At 36.4% G+C, this 12,766-nt stretch overlaps 1 protein-coding gene across 1 annotated transcript in view; it reads right to left on the bottom strand.

Moving 5' to 3' along the window:
* MALRD1 (MAM and LDL receptor class A domain containing 1) overlaps positions 1–12,766 on the bottom strand; it is a 694,454-nt gene that overhangs the window by 204,068 nt on the left and 477,620 nt on the right. Inside the window, exon 33 of the mRNA XM_057498267.1 lies at positions 6,803–7,004. Within this exon, the coding sequence (XP_057354250.1) occupies positions 6,803–7,004 (202 nt within the window). The remainder of the gene's footprint in view (positions 1–6,802; positions 7,005–12,766) is intronic.

Raw genomic sequence — 12,766 nt, 5'->3', positions numbered from 1 at the left:
AGATGACATGATATTGTACATAAAAATCCCTAAAGAATCCACTCCAAAACTACTAGATCTAATATCTGAATTCAGCAAAGTTGCAGAATACAAAATTAATACACAGAAATCTGTGGCATTCCTATACACTAACAATGAACTAGCAGAGAGAGAAATCAAGAAAACAATTTTCATTCACAGTTGCATCAAAAAGAATAAAATACCTAGGAATAAATTTAACCAAGGAAGTGAAAGACCTATACTCTGAAAACTATAAGACACTCATAAGAGAAATTAAAGAAGATACCAGTAAATATAAACACATCCCATGCTCATGGATAGGAAGAATTAATATTGTCAAAATGGCCATCCTGCCTAAAGCAATCTATAGATTCAACGCAATTCCTATCAAAATACCAACAGCATTATTCAACGAACTAGAGAAAATCATCCTAAAATTCATATGGAACCACAAAAGATCTCAAATAGCCAAAGCAATCCTGAGAAGGAAGAATAAAGCTGGGGGGATTATGCTTCCCAACTTCAAGCTCTACTACCAAACTACAGTAATCAAGACAATTTGGTACTGGCACAAGAACAGACCCATAGACCAATGGAACAGACTAGAGAGCTCTGATATAAACCTAATCATATATGGTCAATTAATATATGATAAAGGAGCCATGGACATACAATGGTGAAATGACAGCCTCTTCAATAGCTGGTGTTGGCAAAACTGGACAGCTACATGCAAGAGAATGAAACTGGATTATTGTTTAACCCCATACATGAAAGTAAACTCAAAATGGATCAAAGACCCGAATGTAAGTCATGAAACCATAAAACTCTTAGAGGGCAACATAGGCAAACATCTCCTGAATATAAACATGAGCAACTTCTTCCTGAACTGATCTCCTTGAGAAAAGGAAAGAAAAGCATAAATGAATTCATGGGGCTACATCAAACTAAAAAGGTTTTGTATAGCAAAGGACATCATCCACAAAACAAAAAGGCATCCTACAGTATGGGAGAATATATTTGTAAATGACATATCCGACAAGGGGTTAACATCCAAAATATATAAAGAACTTACATGCCTCAACACCCAAATAGCAAATAAACTGATTAACAAATGGGCAGAGGATATGAAGAGACAATTCTCCAAAGAAGAAATTAGATGGCCAACAGACACATGAAAAGATGCTCCACATCACTAATCATCAGGGAAAAGCAAATTAAAACCATAATGAGCTATCACCTCACACCAGTAAGGATGGCCTTCATCAAAAAGACTAAGAGCAACAAATGCTGGCGAGGATGTGGAGAAAGGGGAACCCTCCTACACTGCTGGTGGGAATGTAAGGTAGTTCAACCATTGTGGAAATCAATATGGAGGTTCCTCAAAAAACTAATACTATTCAGCCATAAGAAAGAAACAAATCCTACCATTTGCAACAACATGGATGGAGCTGGAGGACATTATGCTCAGTGAAATAAGCCAGGCGGAGAAAGGCAAATACTAAATGATTTACCTCATTTGTGGAGTATAACAATGAAGCAAAACTGAAGGAATAAAATGGCAGCAGACTCTGAGACTCCAAGAATGAACCAGTGGCTACCAAAGGGTAGGGATGTGGGAAGGTGGGTGAGGAGGGAGGGACAAGGGGATTGAGGGGTTTTATGTTTACTACACATGGTGTGGGGGATCATGGGGAGAACAGTGTTGCACAGAGAAGGCACATAGTGGATCTGTTGCATCTTACTACACTGATGGACAATGACTTCATTGAAGTATGGGTGGGGACTTGATAATATGGGTAAATGTAGTAACCACATTGTTTTTTCATGTGAAACCTTCATAAGAGTGTATATCAGTTAGACCTTAATGAAAAAAAGACATAGAGTGGCTGAATGGATAAAAAAACAAAACAAAAAACCCTAAGACATAACAATAAGCTGTCTACACAAGCTCAATTAAGCTTTAAGGACATACCTCAGCTGGAAGTACAGAGATGAAAAAAGATATTCCACACAAATGATAACCAGAAAGGGAGCAGTGGTAGCTACATTTACATCAGATGAAATAGACCTCAAGTAAAAAACTCTCACAAGAGATTTAAAAAGGTCATATAATAATAAAAGGGTCAATTCAATAGGAAGATTTTTTTTTGCAGAAGATGTGATCATATATATATATAGAAAACCCAAAGATACAAAGATACAACAACAAATCTGTTAGAATAAATTAATTCATTAAAGTTGCAGTGTACAAAATCAACATACACAAAGTCAGTTGCATTTCTATACACCAACAGTGAACTATCTGAAAGGAATCAATCCCATTGACAATAGCAATCCCATTCATAATAGCAACAAAAAGAGTGAAATATTTAGGAATAAACTTACCCAAAGAAGTGAAACACATGTACACTGAAAATTGTAAAACACCAATGAAGGAAACTGAAGAAAGCCCAGATAAATAGAAAGATATCTGTGTTCATGGGCTGGAAGAATTAGTATTGTTAAAATATCTGTATTACCCAAAATGATCTTCATAGTCGATGCAATCCCTACTAAAATCCCAATGGCATTATTTACAGAACAAAAAAAAAGTACCCTAAAACTCATGTGAGCTATGAAAGACCTACAGAATAGGAGAAAATATTTGCAAACCATCTATTTGTTAAGGCATTAATACCCAAAATATATAAGGAACTCAAACAACTCAGTAGCAAAAACACAACACAGTTAAAAAACGAGGTAAGGTCCTGCACAGCCATTTCTCAAAAGAAGACCTATGAATGGCCAACAGGTACATGAAAAGATGCTCATCATCAGTACTCATCAGGAAAACACAACTCAAAACTACAGTGAGATATCACCTCACACATATTAGGATGTCTGTTATCAAGAAAAGAGAACCCTTATACACTGCTGCCAGGAATACAAATAGCTACATCTAATGAGGAAAATAGGATGGTGGTTTCTCAGAAAATTAAAAACAGAGCAGCACATGATCCAGTAATCCCCCTTCTGGGTATACATGCAAGGAAATGAAATCAGGATCACAAAGAAATTATTTGAAATATCATATAATAATCGTACAACAGTGGTTGCATTATTCACAATAGCAAAGATATGGATTCAACCTAAATGACCACTGATTGATAGATGAATAAAAATATGATGGTGTGTGTGTGTTGGAATATTGTTTAGCCTTTAAAGAGAAGGAAAACCTGTCATTTGTGACAACAAGGGTGAACTTGAATGACTTATGCTCAGTGAAATAAACCAGAAAAAGAAAGACAACTGCTACCTGATTTCACATGTGGAATCTAAAAAAACTGAACTCATAAAAGCAAAGAATAGAATGTGAGTTGTCAAAAGCTAGGAAATGAGGGAAATGGGGAGATGTTGATCAAATGGTAGTTTCAACTGTGCCAGATGAATAAACTCTGGATATTTAAAGTATAGCATGGTGACAGTAGTTAATAATATTGTACTGTATACTTGAAACTGGTTAAGAAATTCAATCTTAAATGTTCTCACCACACACACAAAAATCATAACTATGTGAGATTATGGATATAATTAGTTAGACTGTGGTAATCATTTCACAATGTATATGTATGTATATGAAAACACCACATTGTACACTTAAAATATATACAATTTTTAATTGTTGAGAATATTCAGTAAAGCTGATAAAAAAAACACTTCTACCTGAGTCTGTTTGCTGCATTCTGGAAAATTAAGGCAACTTTAAGAAAAGTGCTAATTCATAACTGATTCTAAATTACTCATTCTTTCTTACTAAGTGTAAAGGTTTTACCCTTTTTGATAACCATAGTTACCAAAAAGTCAGATGCCTGAACTACTGGAAGAACAGCTCACCCAGGAAGCTTAATCTGCCGGATGTTTCCTAGCCCTGGCAAGTAAAAAGAAATAATGTGCAATTTTCACATCTCTAAGAACTGTTATTTATTTTAACAGCCATTGGGAAAAAATACAGGATTGAAAGTAATAAAAGCTTATGCCATAGCTCCCATTTTAATTCCCATAAATAATTTCAGTTAGGCAATGGCTAAAACAGTGATCACCCAAAAATATTTAGTTCTTAATTATATGTATCATGACCTGATAACTTTTTTATAAAGTAACATTGTTTTTTTCCAGTTACAAACAATACAATCCTGAGCATACATCTATAAAAACAGGAAAAAATACCAAGAAACAAAAATAATTCATATTTCCATTTCTCAGAGACAGATATTATTTTATTTTCTATGTTCTTACAGTCTTTATAGATACCTTTATTTGATAGAAAACTTACTAAATTAGTTTCATACTATTCTGCATAATTTTCTACACTTAGTAAAATGTGCTTGTACAGTTTATGTCTTGTATTGGTGATATCTTCCATATTCACCAATATATGATTTTATTGTCTGTTCTATGGCCACAGCTTTTCAATGGCCAGATCATCTATTCAAAGCAATTCCTGGGTTTCCATTATAGTACCCAAAGCACACAGTACCTCAAAATACTAACACAAAGGTTAGTATTAGTACTAACCCTGATGGGTCCAGACTTCTTTAAAGCTTTATGCTTCTCTTTGGCATTTTGCTCTAAAGTACATTTTTGTTTACTCCAAATGTTGTGTAATATTTATGCAACTTTTCTCCCCAAATCTTCATGAAAATCCAATGAAGCTGTACCCACACTGCATTTATGTGGCAGTTTTGCACACTCCCTGGCACATGACTGCACATCCCCCAGGATGAGGAACACTGGTTTACTGGATAATGTTCCAAAAGCATCTGCCTGCATCAAGTACAACGTGTGGAGGTACAACTAAGCCTAGAGATTCTGGAAGCTGGGTGGGGAGTTGGTGCAGGCACTTCTGTTACACAAGGTTAGGGGCAGAAGACAGCTTATGGTGTAATGCCTAAGGTCTAACTTTTTTTTTAATCATCTTTGACTATAAAATCTGTTCTACAACATTGTAGGCAAGAATCAGTTTACACTTGGGTAAATATTAAAGTTGCTACTCGCACAATCAAGCTGTAATTGCTATTATTATTAATAATAATGATAAATTTTCAGCCCAAATTTCCTGGTCCTTGCGTTAGTCTCTGAAGATTAAACAGACAAATTCTTCTTGCTCTTGAGGAGCTCAAAGCTAGTGGGAAATTGTGCATTTATGCACGTAGGTGTGCGTGTGTGTGACAAGAGCTAAGACTGAGCAGTGGAGGGAAACAAACTTAAGATACGGGGATACAGGACAGAGAAGAGTTGGAGAAATGATCAAGAACAGACATACTCTTAAAAAAGATGTGTGTCGGGGGGAGGTGGATTTCCTGAGACAGTCAGTGGCAAGAGTTCAGCTGCAGATACAGGCATACTTGGAGGTAGAAAGGGAAAGTTAAGAGAGTTTGTTATAAATGAAAAACATCTATTTTCAATTCAAAGGATGTAAGAACATTGGCAGAGTGAAGAAAGTTCAAGGGCACAGCTGTAGGGTTTGGGGGATTGTTCCCATTCCATGCCAGGGAATGGGGAAAGTGCCTTGGACCCTGAGGGCTCAGCTAAGGTGATAAACCAAAATTTTTAGTGGCCCTGATGAGCATAGTCAGCAGCAATTTGGGAAATAAAAATGGTTATAGCAACTCAGTTTCAAAGAACAATAAAGCCATTATGACTGAACATGAGCTGGATCCCTGCATTTATTCTACAGAGATGGTCTGATAAATAAACATGTCAATATATGCGAAGTATTTAGCACAATGCCAGGCACACAAAGAGGATCCAAGTTTAAGTTAAAATGGAAAAATAAGAAATAACAGAATACAAAGTCCTGACTGAGAATAGAACTGAGGTGCTATATCACCAAATCTTGGATTATTAGTGGAAAAGTATACAGAGGCTGTTTTATGGAAAAACGCAGAAAGCTTTGAAAATCTAGAATTATAATTTTCATGTTAATTATGTTTGGAAACAGGCTTAAGAGGACTAATCAAGAAATAGAGGAGATAATGATTAAATGAGATTCTCAACCCTAAAATTTCGGGGGGGACAATAAGGTCCAGAGTATAACTATGGAGTTACTGGTAGTTGAGAAAGAATGTTTAGGAAGGTGACTAGAACTGAAGAGGTCGATGTTTTACACAGACTGAGTTGCCTGGAAGCTGAAATTGCCTGGGATTTAGGATCCAGAGAAAGACTCAGAGAAGGATAGGCACCCAGATGTGTGGCCTCAATGGAGGAAACTTTTGAATAAGGCTGGAAGAAAAGAACTTTGAGAGACATTAGGTAGCAAGAACAATAATAACCCTACTCTCTAAAATTGAAAATTCAAAGACTTTATGAGAACAAATAGCCACTTACATGGAAGCATCTTAAGCAGCAGAACCAGAGGAAGGGGATGATTTCTTGGAAAAGGAGCTAATGACAAGACTTTTTATGTATGCAAAAGAATAAGAACACTAGATTGTACAGTAGAAACAGAAGAGAAATGGCCCAGGAAGGGAAAAGGCTAATATGGAAGGAAAAGACAGTCTGGAAAACGTCAGGTGAACAGAGGAATCTTTACCTTGTACATTACTGTGAACCTTTCAAAATAAATAAAGTAGACTGTAAAGTTACATTAAGGAGACTACTATTTCCTCCAGGTTTCTTACAAATTTATCTCCTAGAGCATGGTTGCTCTTTCTTCAATGTATGAGTAGAACTGGACCTGAAAATGTATGTCTCTAGAAATTCTTCTCTGTTTAGATATTGAAAACAGTACTTGTACATCTCATTTTCTAAAGGAATTACTTACCTCCAAAAACACATTCTGGGGTAAAAGAGATGTCATCTAGAGCAATAAAGATGTCTTCATACCCATGTAAATCAGCTTCAAATGCCACCTTAAAAGGACTGTTACTGGAGAGAGGTACATGTCCATACATCCAACCGGTTCTTTTATTCCCAATCACTGACCACATGAGGATATTCAGTCCAGATTCCTCAATGGTGTACACCTAGTAACGGAGGGAAAACAGGAAAAGCAACTCTTTGTGGTATGGATGTTAGCGATATATGGACATCCAGATTCTTAATAAAAGAATGGATTCTGGCCGTGTGACAGCACACCTTGACTAAGAACATTGTATCTCTGTACAAATTGAGGTTATGCAGATAACTGTCTTTTATTTGAATCATTAGACCTTTATCGGTTTTGTCATCCCAATTTCTGTGTCCCCAAGTGGGACCAATTGGACTTCACTGAAATGAAAAAGTCTGCTCCATGAAAGGCATTGTTATGACAATGAAGAGACAACTCAGAGACTAGAGAAAATATTTTAAACTGCATATCTGATAAAGGATCAATATCCAAAATCTTCGAAGAACTTCTAAAACTCAAAAATAATAAACAACCCAACATCACACCAAAGCAGCAGCACAGATGGCCAATGAGCATATGACAGCCAGCGGTACATGTCTTCAAGGAAACGTGACACCTTTTACAATGGCAATGATCCAAGTCACCAAACACCACAGCTGTGCGAGGAGCAGCATCTAATCTTCATCATTGCTGCTGGGAATGCAGAATGGTCCAGCCACTGTAAGAGACAGTTTTGCAGTTTCTCACAAAACTAAACACTCTCTAACAATTGTGCTCCTTGGTATTTACCCAAAGGAGCTGAAAACTTACATCTACACACACACACAAAAAAGCCTGCACATGAAGTTTATAGCAGCTTTATTTATAACTGTCAAAATTGGAAGCAACCAAGAGGTTCTTTAATAGGTGAGTGGGTAAACCAACTTTGGTTCATCCATGCACTGGAATCTTTTCATTTTCTATCAAGTCACAGAGAGACAGGAGGGAAGTTAAGTATGTATTTCTAAGTGAGAGAAGCTAGTCTGAAAAGGCTATAAAACTATAAAATTTCCATAAGATAACTAGGAGGAAATCTAAGTGACCTAGCATTTTCATTTTTTTTCATTTTTTTTTAAATAAAAGATTAATTTATGGGACAAACTGGGAAGATGCCAGGACCTGTAGTGATGAGTTTCTAAGGAATAGACCAACAGACAGACAAGCAGACAGACAGAGGGGCAGGGAAACAAAGCCCAGAGGGTAAAGGGTTCAGGCCCAGCCTCAGCAGCTAGGCCTTCTGATCCAGCTCTGCCATGGGGCTGAGGGGGACAAACAGGGCTGGCAGGGGTCTCAGTTCTTTAGGGCCCCCTCTCCAGTCTCCTATCACACACCTGCAGGTTGGCATTTCCAGGGCTAGGGAATGGCTGGTCTGGGTGGTGGGGTGGGAGGGCAGGGGGTCAGGCTCTTGGAGACTTTCTGATTTGAGATGGGACATGGAGAATCCCAGTTTGCTCCTTAATATCTCAAAGCTAATTAAATGAATTCATTCACTGCCCTACCCTTGTCTAATCCCAAATTGGTCGGTGATTTGTTATATTACAGGGAGGCATTTCTGATCAGCTCCATCCTATTTAAAAGCATAAAACTTTCCATCAGTGTTAAACCTACCTAGCAATCCTAGCAATCCTAACAATAAGGCTGCTGAACAGTGTCATAGTCAGGGGCTAGGACCCACAGTCTAATCCTGGCTCTTCCAGTACTAACTGGATATCATAGGCTAAATTATTCCATCTCTTTAAACTTCAATGGCTCCTTTTTTAAATGGAAGACATATTAATACCTACCTGATAGGTCTGTTACTAGGTCTGTTAACACATACAAAGTACTGACACTAAGTACATTTCCTTTTGATTATTAGTCATGTGTTTGCTTTTACACACCAGATCATCTATTTTGAAAGAGGAGTTAATGTAGCAGGATGAGGCATGTTAATGAGAATATTAACTGATGATTTTATCACGAGGAGCTGACATGCTTTTCTAGGATTTAAAAAATGTTTGCAGGGTGCAATTTCAGGATTTTCAGATGTTTTACAAAAGCATGCTCATATCCTTGTAAATAAAGGAAATGAGAACCAGAGAGCTGGGTATAGGACACAGGTTTCCTATATTCCAATCCACACTTCCCTGAACATCACTTGTTTGCAATAAACATCACTGGCTGTATCAGAAGAGGAAGAGCTGAGAAAAATTATAGCACTTGCATGTGGAAAAGAAAATGGCTGATCTGTATTTAGTTCTACAATATTAACCTTGCATTCTTTAAAAGAGACAGACTATTTAGAGCTAATCAGAAATAAAGTACCAACCAAAAGTCTCTTAATAGCAGAATGACCTGTGTAGCATTCAATGTTAGCCTGACACATCTGTGTTTTTTTCTCCCAACTAATAATATAATTGAATAGTAGATGAATTACTTATGCCAGGAATCTAATGTTCCCAGCCAATTTTAGTAAGTCATAGAGCTGTTTGTGGGGATGAGCCACGTCAATAAAATCTTGCCAAAGGTCTTCTTTTATCTGAGTGGTGGATAGGGTAGCAAGAATAAAGGAGATCAGTTAACCTAAGTACCGACAGAGGTAAAGGGGAAAATAATGAAACAAGAAAAAAACAAATAGAGAACACACACACAAAAAGGTCTATATTATGGTGAAACAGTAATCATCACACATGAAAGGAATGAATTGATTTATACAACAGAGAAACTCAGGTTACTGGAAAAAGGAATCTAGCCATATGCTGTTTATAACTGACATAACTAAAGCCAAATACCATGGGATAGTTAAAAATAAAGGAATGGGTAAGATACTGAAGAAATTAATTCAAAAAATGGTAAAATCTCCATATTATTAACAGACAAAATAAGATTTCAGGGAAGGTATAATGACAGATATTTAATATTGATAAAAGTTAGAATTCTCCACACACATACAACTGTCTTGAATCTTTACACATTCAACAATATGGCTTTGAAATATAAAGTGCTGAGACTGATAAAAACAAAAAGACAAACTGAGTCTTTTATAATTAAATTGGAGGAATTTTAAATACTTTTTCCTAAATTGACAAATTAAGTAGATAACAGTGAATAAGGATGTAGACGATTATGATTTATCTCCATATTTCCATCATCTCTCTATGCATCTATCTTTGTATCCAACTAAGAAGCAATCACTCTTTCATACATATGTAAAAAATTTACAAATGCATATATGAATTTAATGTATGATAATAAAAGCATGTCAAATCCACGGGGGGAGGACAGAGTATGCAATCAATGGTGTTGGAAGAACTGGCTTGCTATTTGGAAAGAAAATCATGAGATCCTATCTTCACCATATATATATATATATATATATATATATATATATATATATATATATATATAATAAATTATAATTGGATTATAGTTAAATCTAGAAATCACAATTATGCAATAACAAAAAAAATGAGATTATTTTGTTATGTTATTACTGAAAAGGCTTCCTAAGCAAAACACTAAGACCAGAATCTATGAGGAACACAGAGACTGACATGTCACAAAATAAAACTGTAAAAGAAAAGTTGCTTTAAATTTAAATATGCTAAAGGTTTTTTAAGAAGCCATATTCAGCTTGGAATGCAGGCTTCCAAGAAAACCTGACTTCTGGTTCTTTCTCAGGGTGACTTTGCACCTAGCCCCTTTGTAGGCAGGTGCAAGAAATACCTTCTTTCTCAAATTCCCACATCTCTCCCTTAAAACTGTGACTTGATATTAATTTTTAACAGCGTAAGTGTTCAACTTCAGTTCCCTTTTCTTTTTCTGATTTCATTATATTCTAAGGAGAAAGTAATTTGAAGGTCAGATTAGATTAGCTCCTTCTCCTGAGTGTCAATCTTTGCCTTCCACGTGGTACCTTCCCATCCAGCTAATTTAGAATTTAATAGCAACTTACGGCAGTGTTTTTTTTTTTACATTTTAAGGTTAATTTTTCTCTTACCTAAAATGGAAGATACACAGCACATGTCAGCATGGTTTCCTCTACCTGTGCTGTGAAAAAATCTTTGCTGTCAAGATGTACATGTCCACCTTTGCTATGATAACATACACATAAGACTCTGTCTATATGGACTCTGTCACAGGGTCTTGAATGTCATGTGAACTGCCTAGTGAAATGCCTAGCACAGCAAATACAATATTGCCTCCCTCTTTTATTCAATAAGACCTATCATATTAAAATATGGAAGCTGATACACAGGGAGAATCTTGAATTTATTCTCAAAAGGGGAGGAAATTGCTAAAAAGAAACTTTGGTTCATTTCAACCATTGTTCTTGCATATTACTGACACACCAGTGTGTGTGACACACTGAGAGTTACTACCTAGCATATTACTTTCCATAGTTCTGCTTAAAACAGTATGAATTCTCAAATTTCAGGAAAAAATTTAGCTCTTCCACAAGTCTCTTTAGAAGGCAGACATTTGCTAAGTGTGCTTAACAATTCCTACGTATATCTCTCTACTTTTCATGCATGAAATATTTGCATACATATTCATTTCCTCTCTTACACTATCTAATGTTATTCTCAAAAGTAGCCCTTGATAAGCAGGTATAACCACTTGTGAAAATGATGACCATGAAGTTCAGCATGTAACAAGAATGAAAGGGAACTGGGTAGTCTAAAACATCAGTTAAAATGTACTCTAAAAAAGAATAAAATTATAGATGGGATACTCATAGCACCTCTCAACAATCATGGTAGCATATCATAAAAATGCATTTTTAAATTAAGCATTAATAAAGAAAGGAATAAAACAACAAAAAATCTATATGTAAGTTGACTTAAGCATATGTTATACAAACTAGTACCAATTTAATCTGGAATACATTTTTGTTTGAAAACACAAGTATTTGTTAACTGTTTTTTAATGTATTTTTTTCCCTTCTGAAACATTTTTTCTCATTTCTCTTTTTATTCTACATAATGACTGGTAGAAATTCTGCAGCACTAGTGATAATTACAAAATAGGCCAGGTCCTCACCCATGTGGGAATGAGGCAGGGCAGGGGCATGGGACCATGGGGCAGGCACCATGATTAAATGCCAAGACATCAATAGTGTAGGAAGAACAGGAGGGACTCCATCTTAAGGCTAAGATTCCATGTTAGAAACCAGGGAGTTAGGAGGTAAGATTCCTAAAAAATTTTCTGGTAATCAGACAATAACTCATCCTACCTTAAGGCATGGCAAGCAGTCCCAAATGATATGTCTCCACTGTCTGAGGTTAACCAATATCTTGGAGAATAGAAGCAGAACAAGATCAAGAAATTCCTTGTGCTAAGTTTATCTTACAGAACATCTAGAGGACAGACTATGGTGACATAATGTCTCCCACCGGGGATACACATCATGAGACCACAAGTCAAGCCTACGCCCAACAACCCTTGCCCCGCACAAGGCCCTTCGTCCCATTCTTGAAAGCCTTTAAAGACAGAATCCTAAGCTCTTAAGCATGCCTCCTCTCTGAGGCTGCCCACACTTCCCTTTCCTCAAGTGTGTATTTTTTATCTTAGAGACTTCTCATTGCTCAACTTACTGCATTGTGTCTCTGTGCTCTTTGCTACTTTGGTAAGCATATTTTTTATTTTGTTATTTCATTCTATTTTCCATACTTAAGCACCAGTCTTCACTCTGTCTCTCTTCTACTCCAGATAAGTAAGGATGGGCTACTGAGATCTCTGTTTGAGCTTGCAAGTTCTTGTCTCCTGGGTGACCTGGACAGGACTGCATTTGTACAATCATGTTCTTTAGTAGCCTGCCCCAAAATCTCCTCTCTTTGCCTTGGGAAGTACTCAGAACATAATCTCACTCCATCCAGT

Source organism: Manis pentadactyla, chromosome 3 (assembly GCF_030020395.1).
Source record: "Manis pentadactyla isolate mManPen7 chromosome 3, mManPen7.hap1, whole genome shotgun sequence".
Lineage (NCBI taxonomy): Eukaryota > Metazoa > Chordata > Mammalia > Pholidota > Manidae > Manis > Manis pentadactyla.
This window is presented reverse-complemented; position numbering and strand designations above follow the sequence as displayed.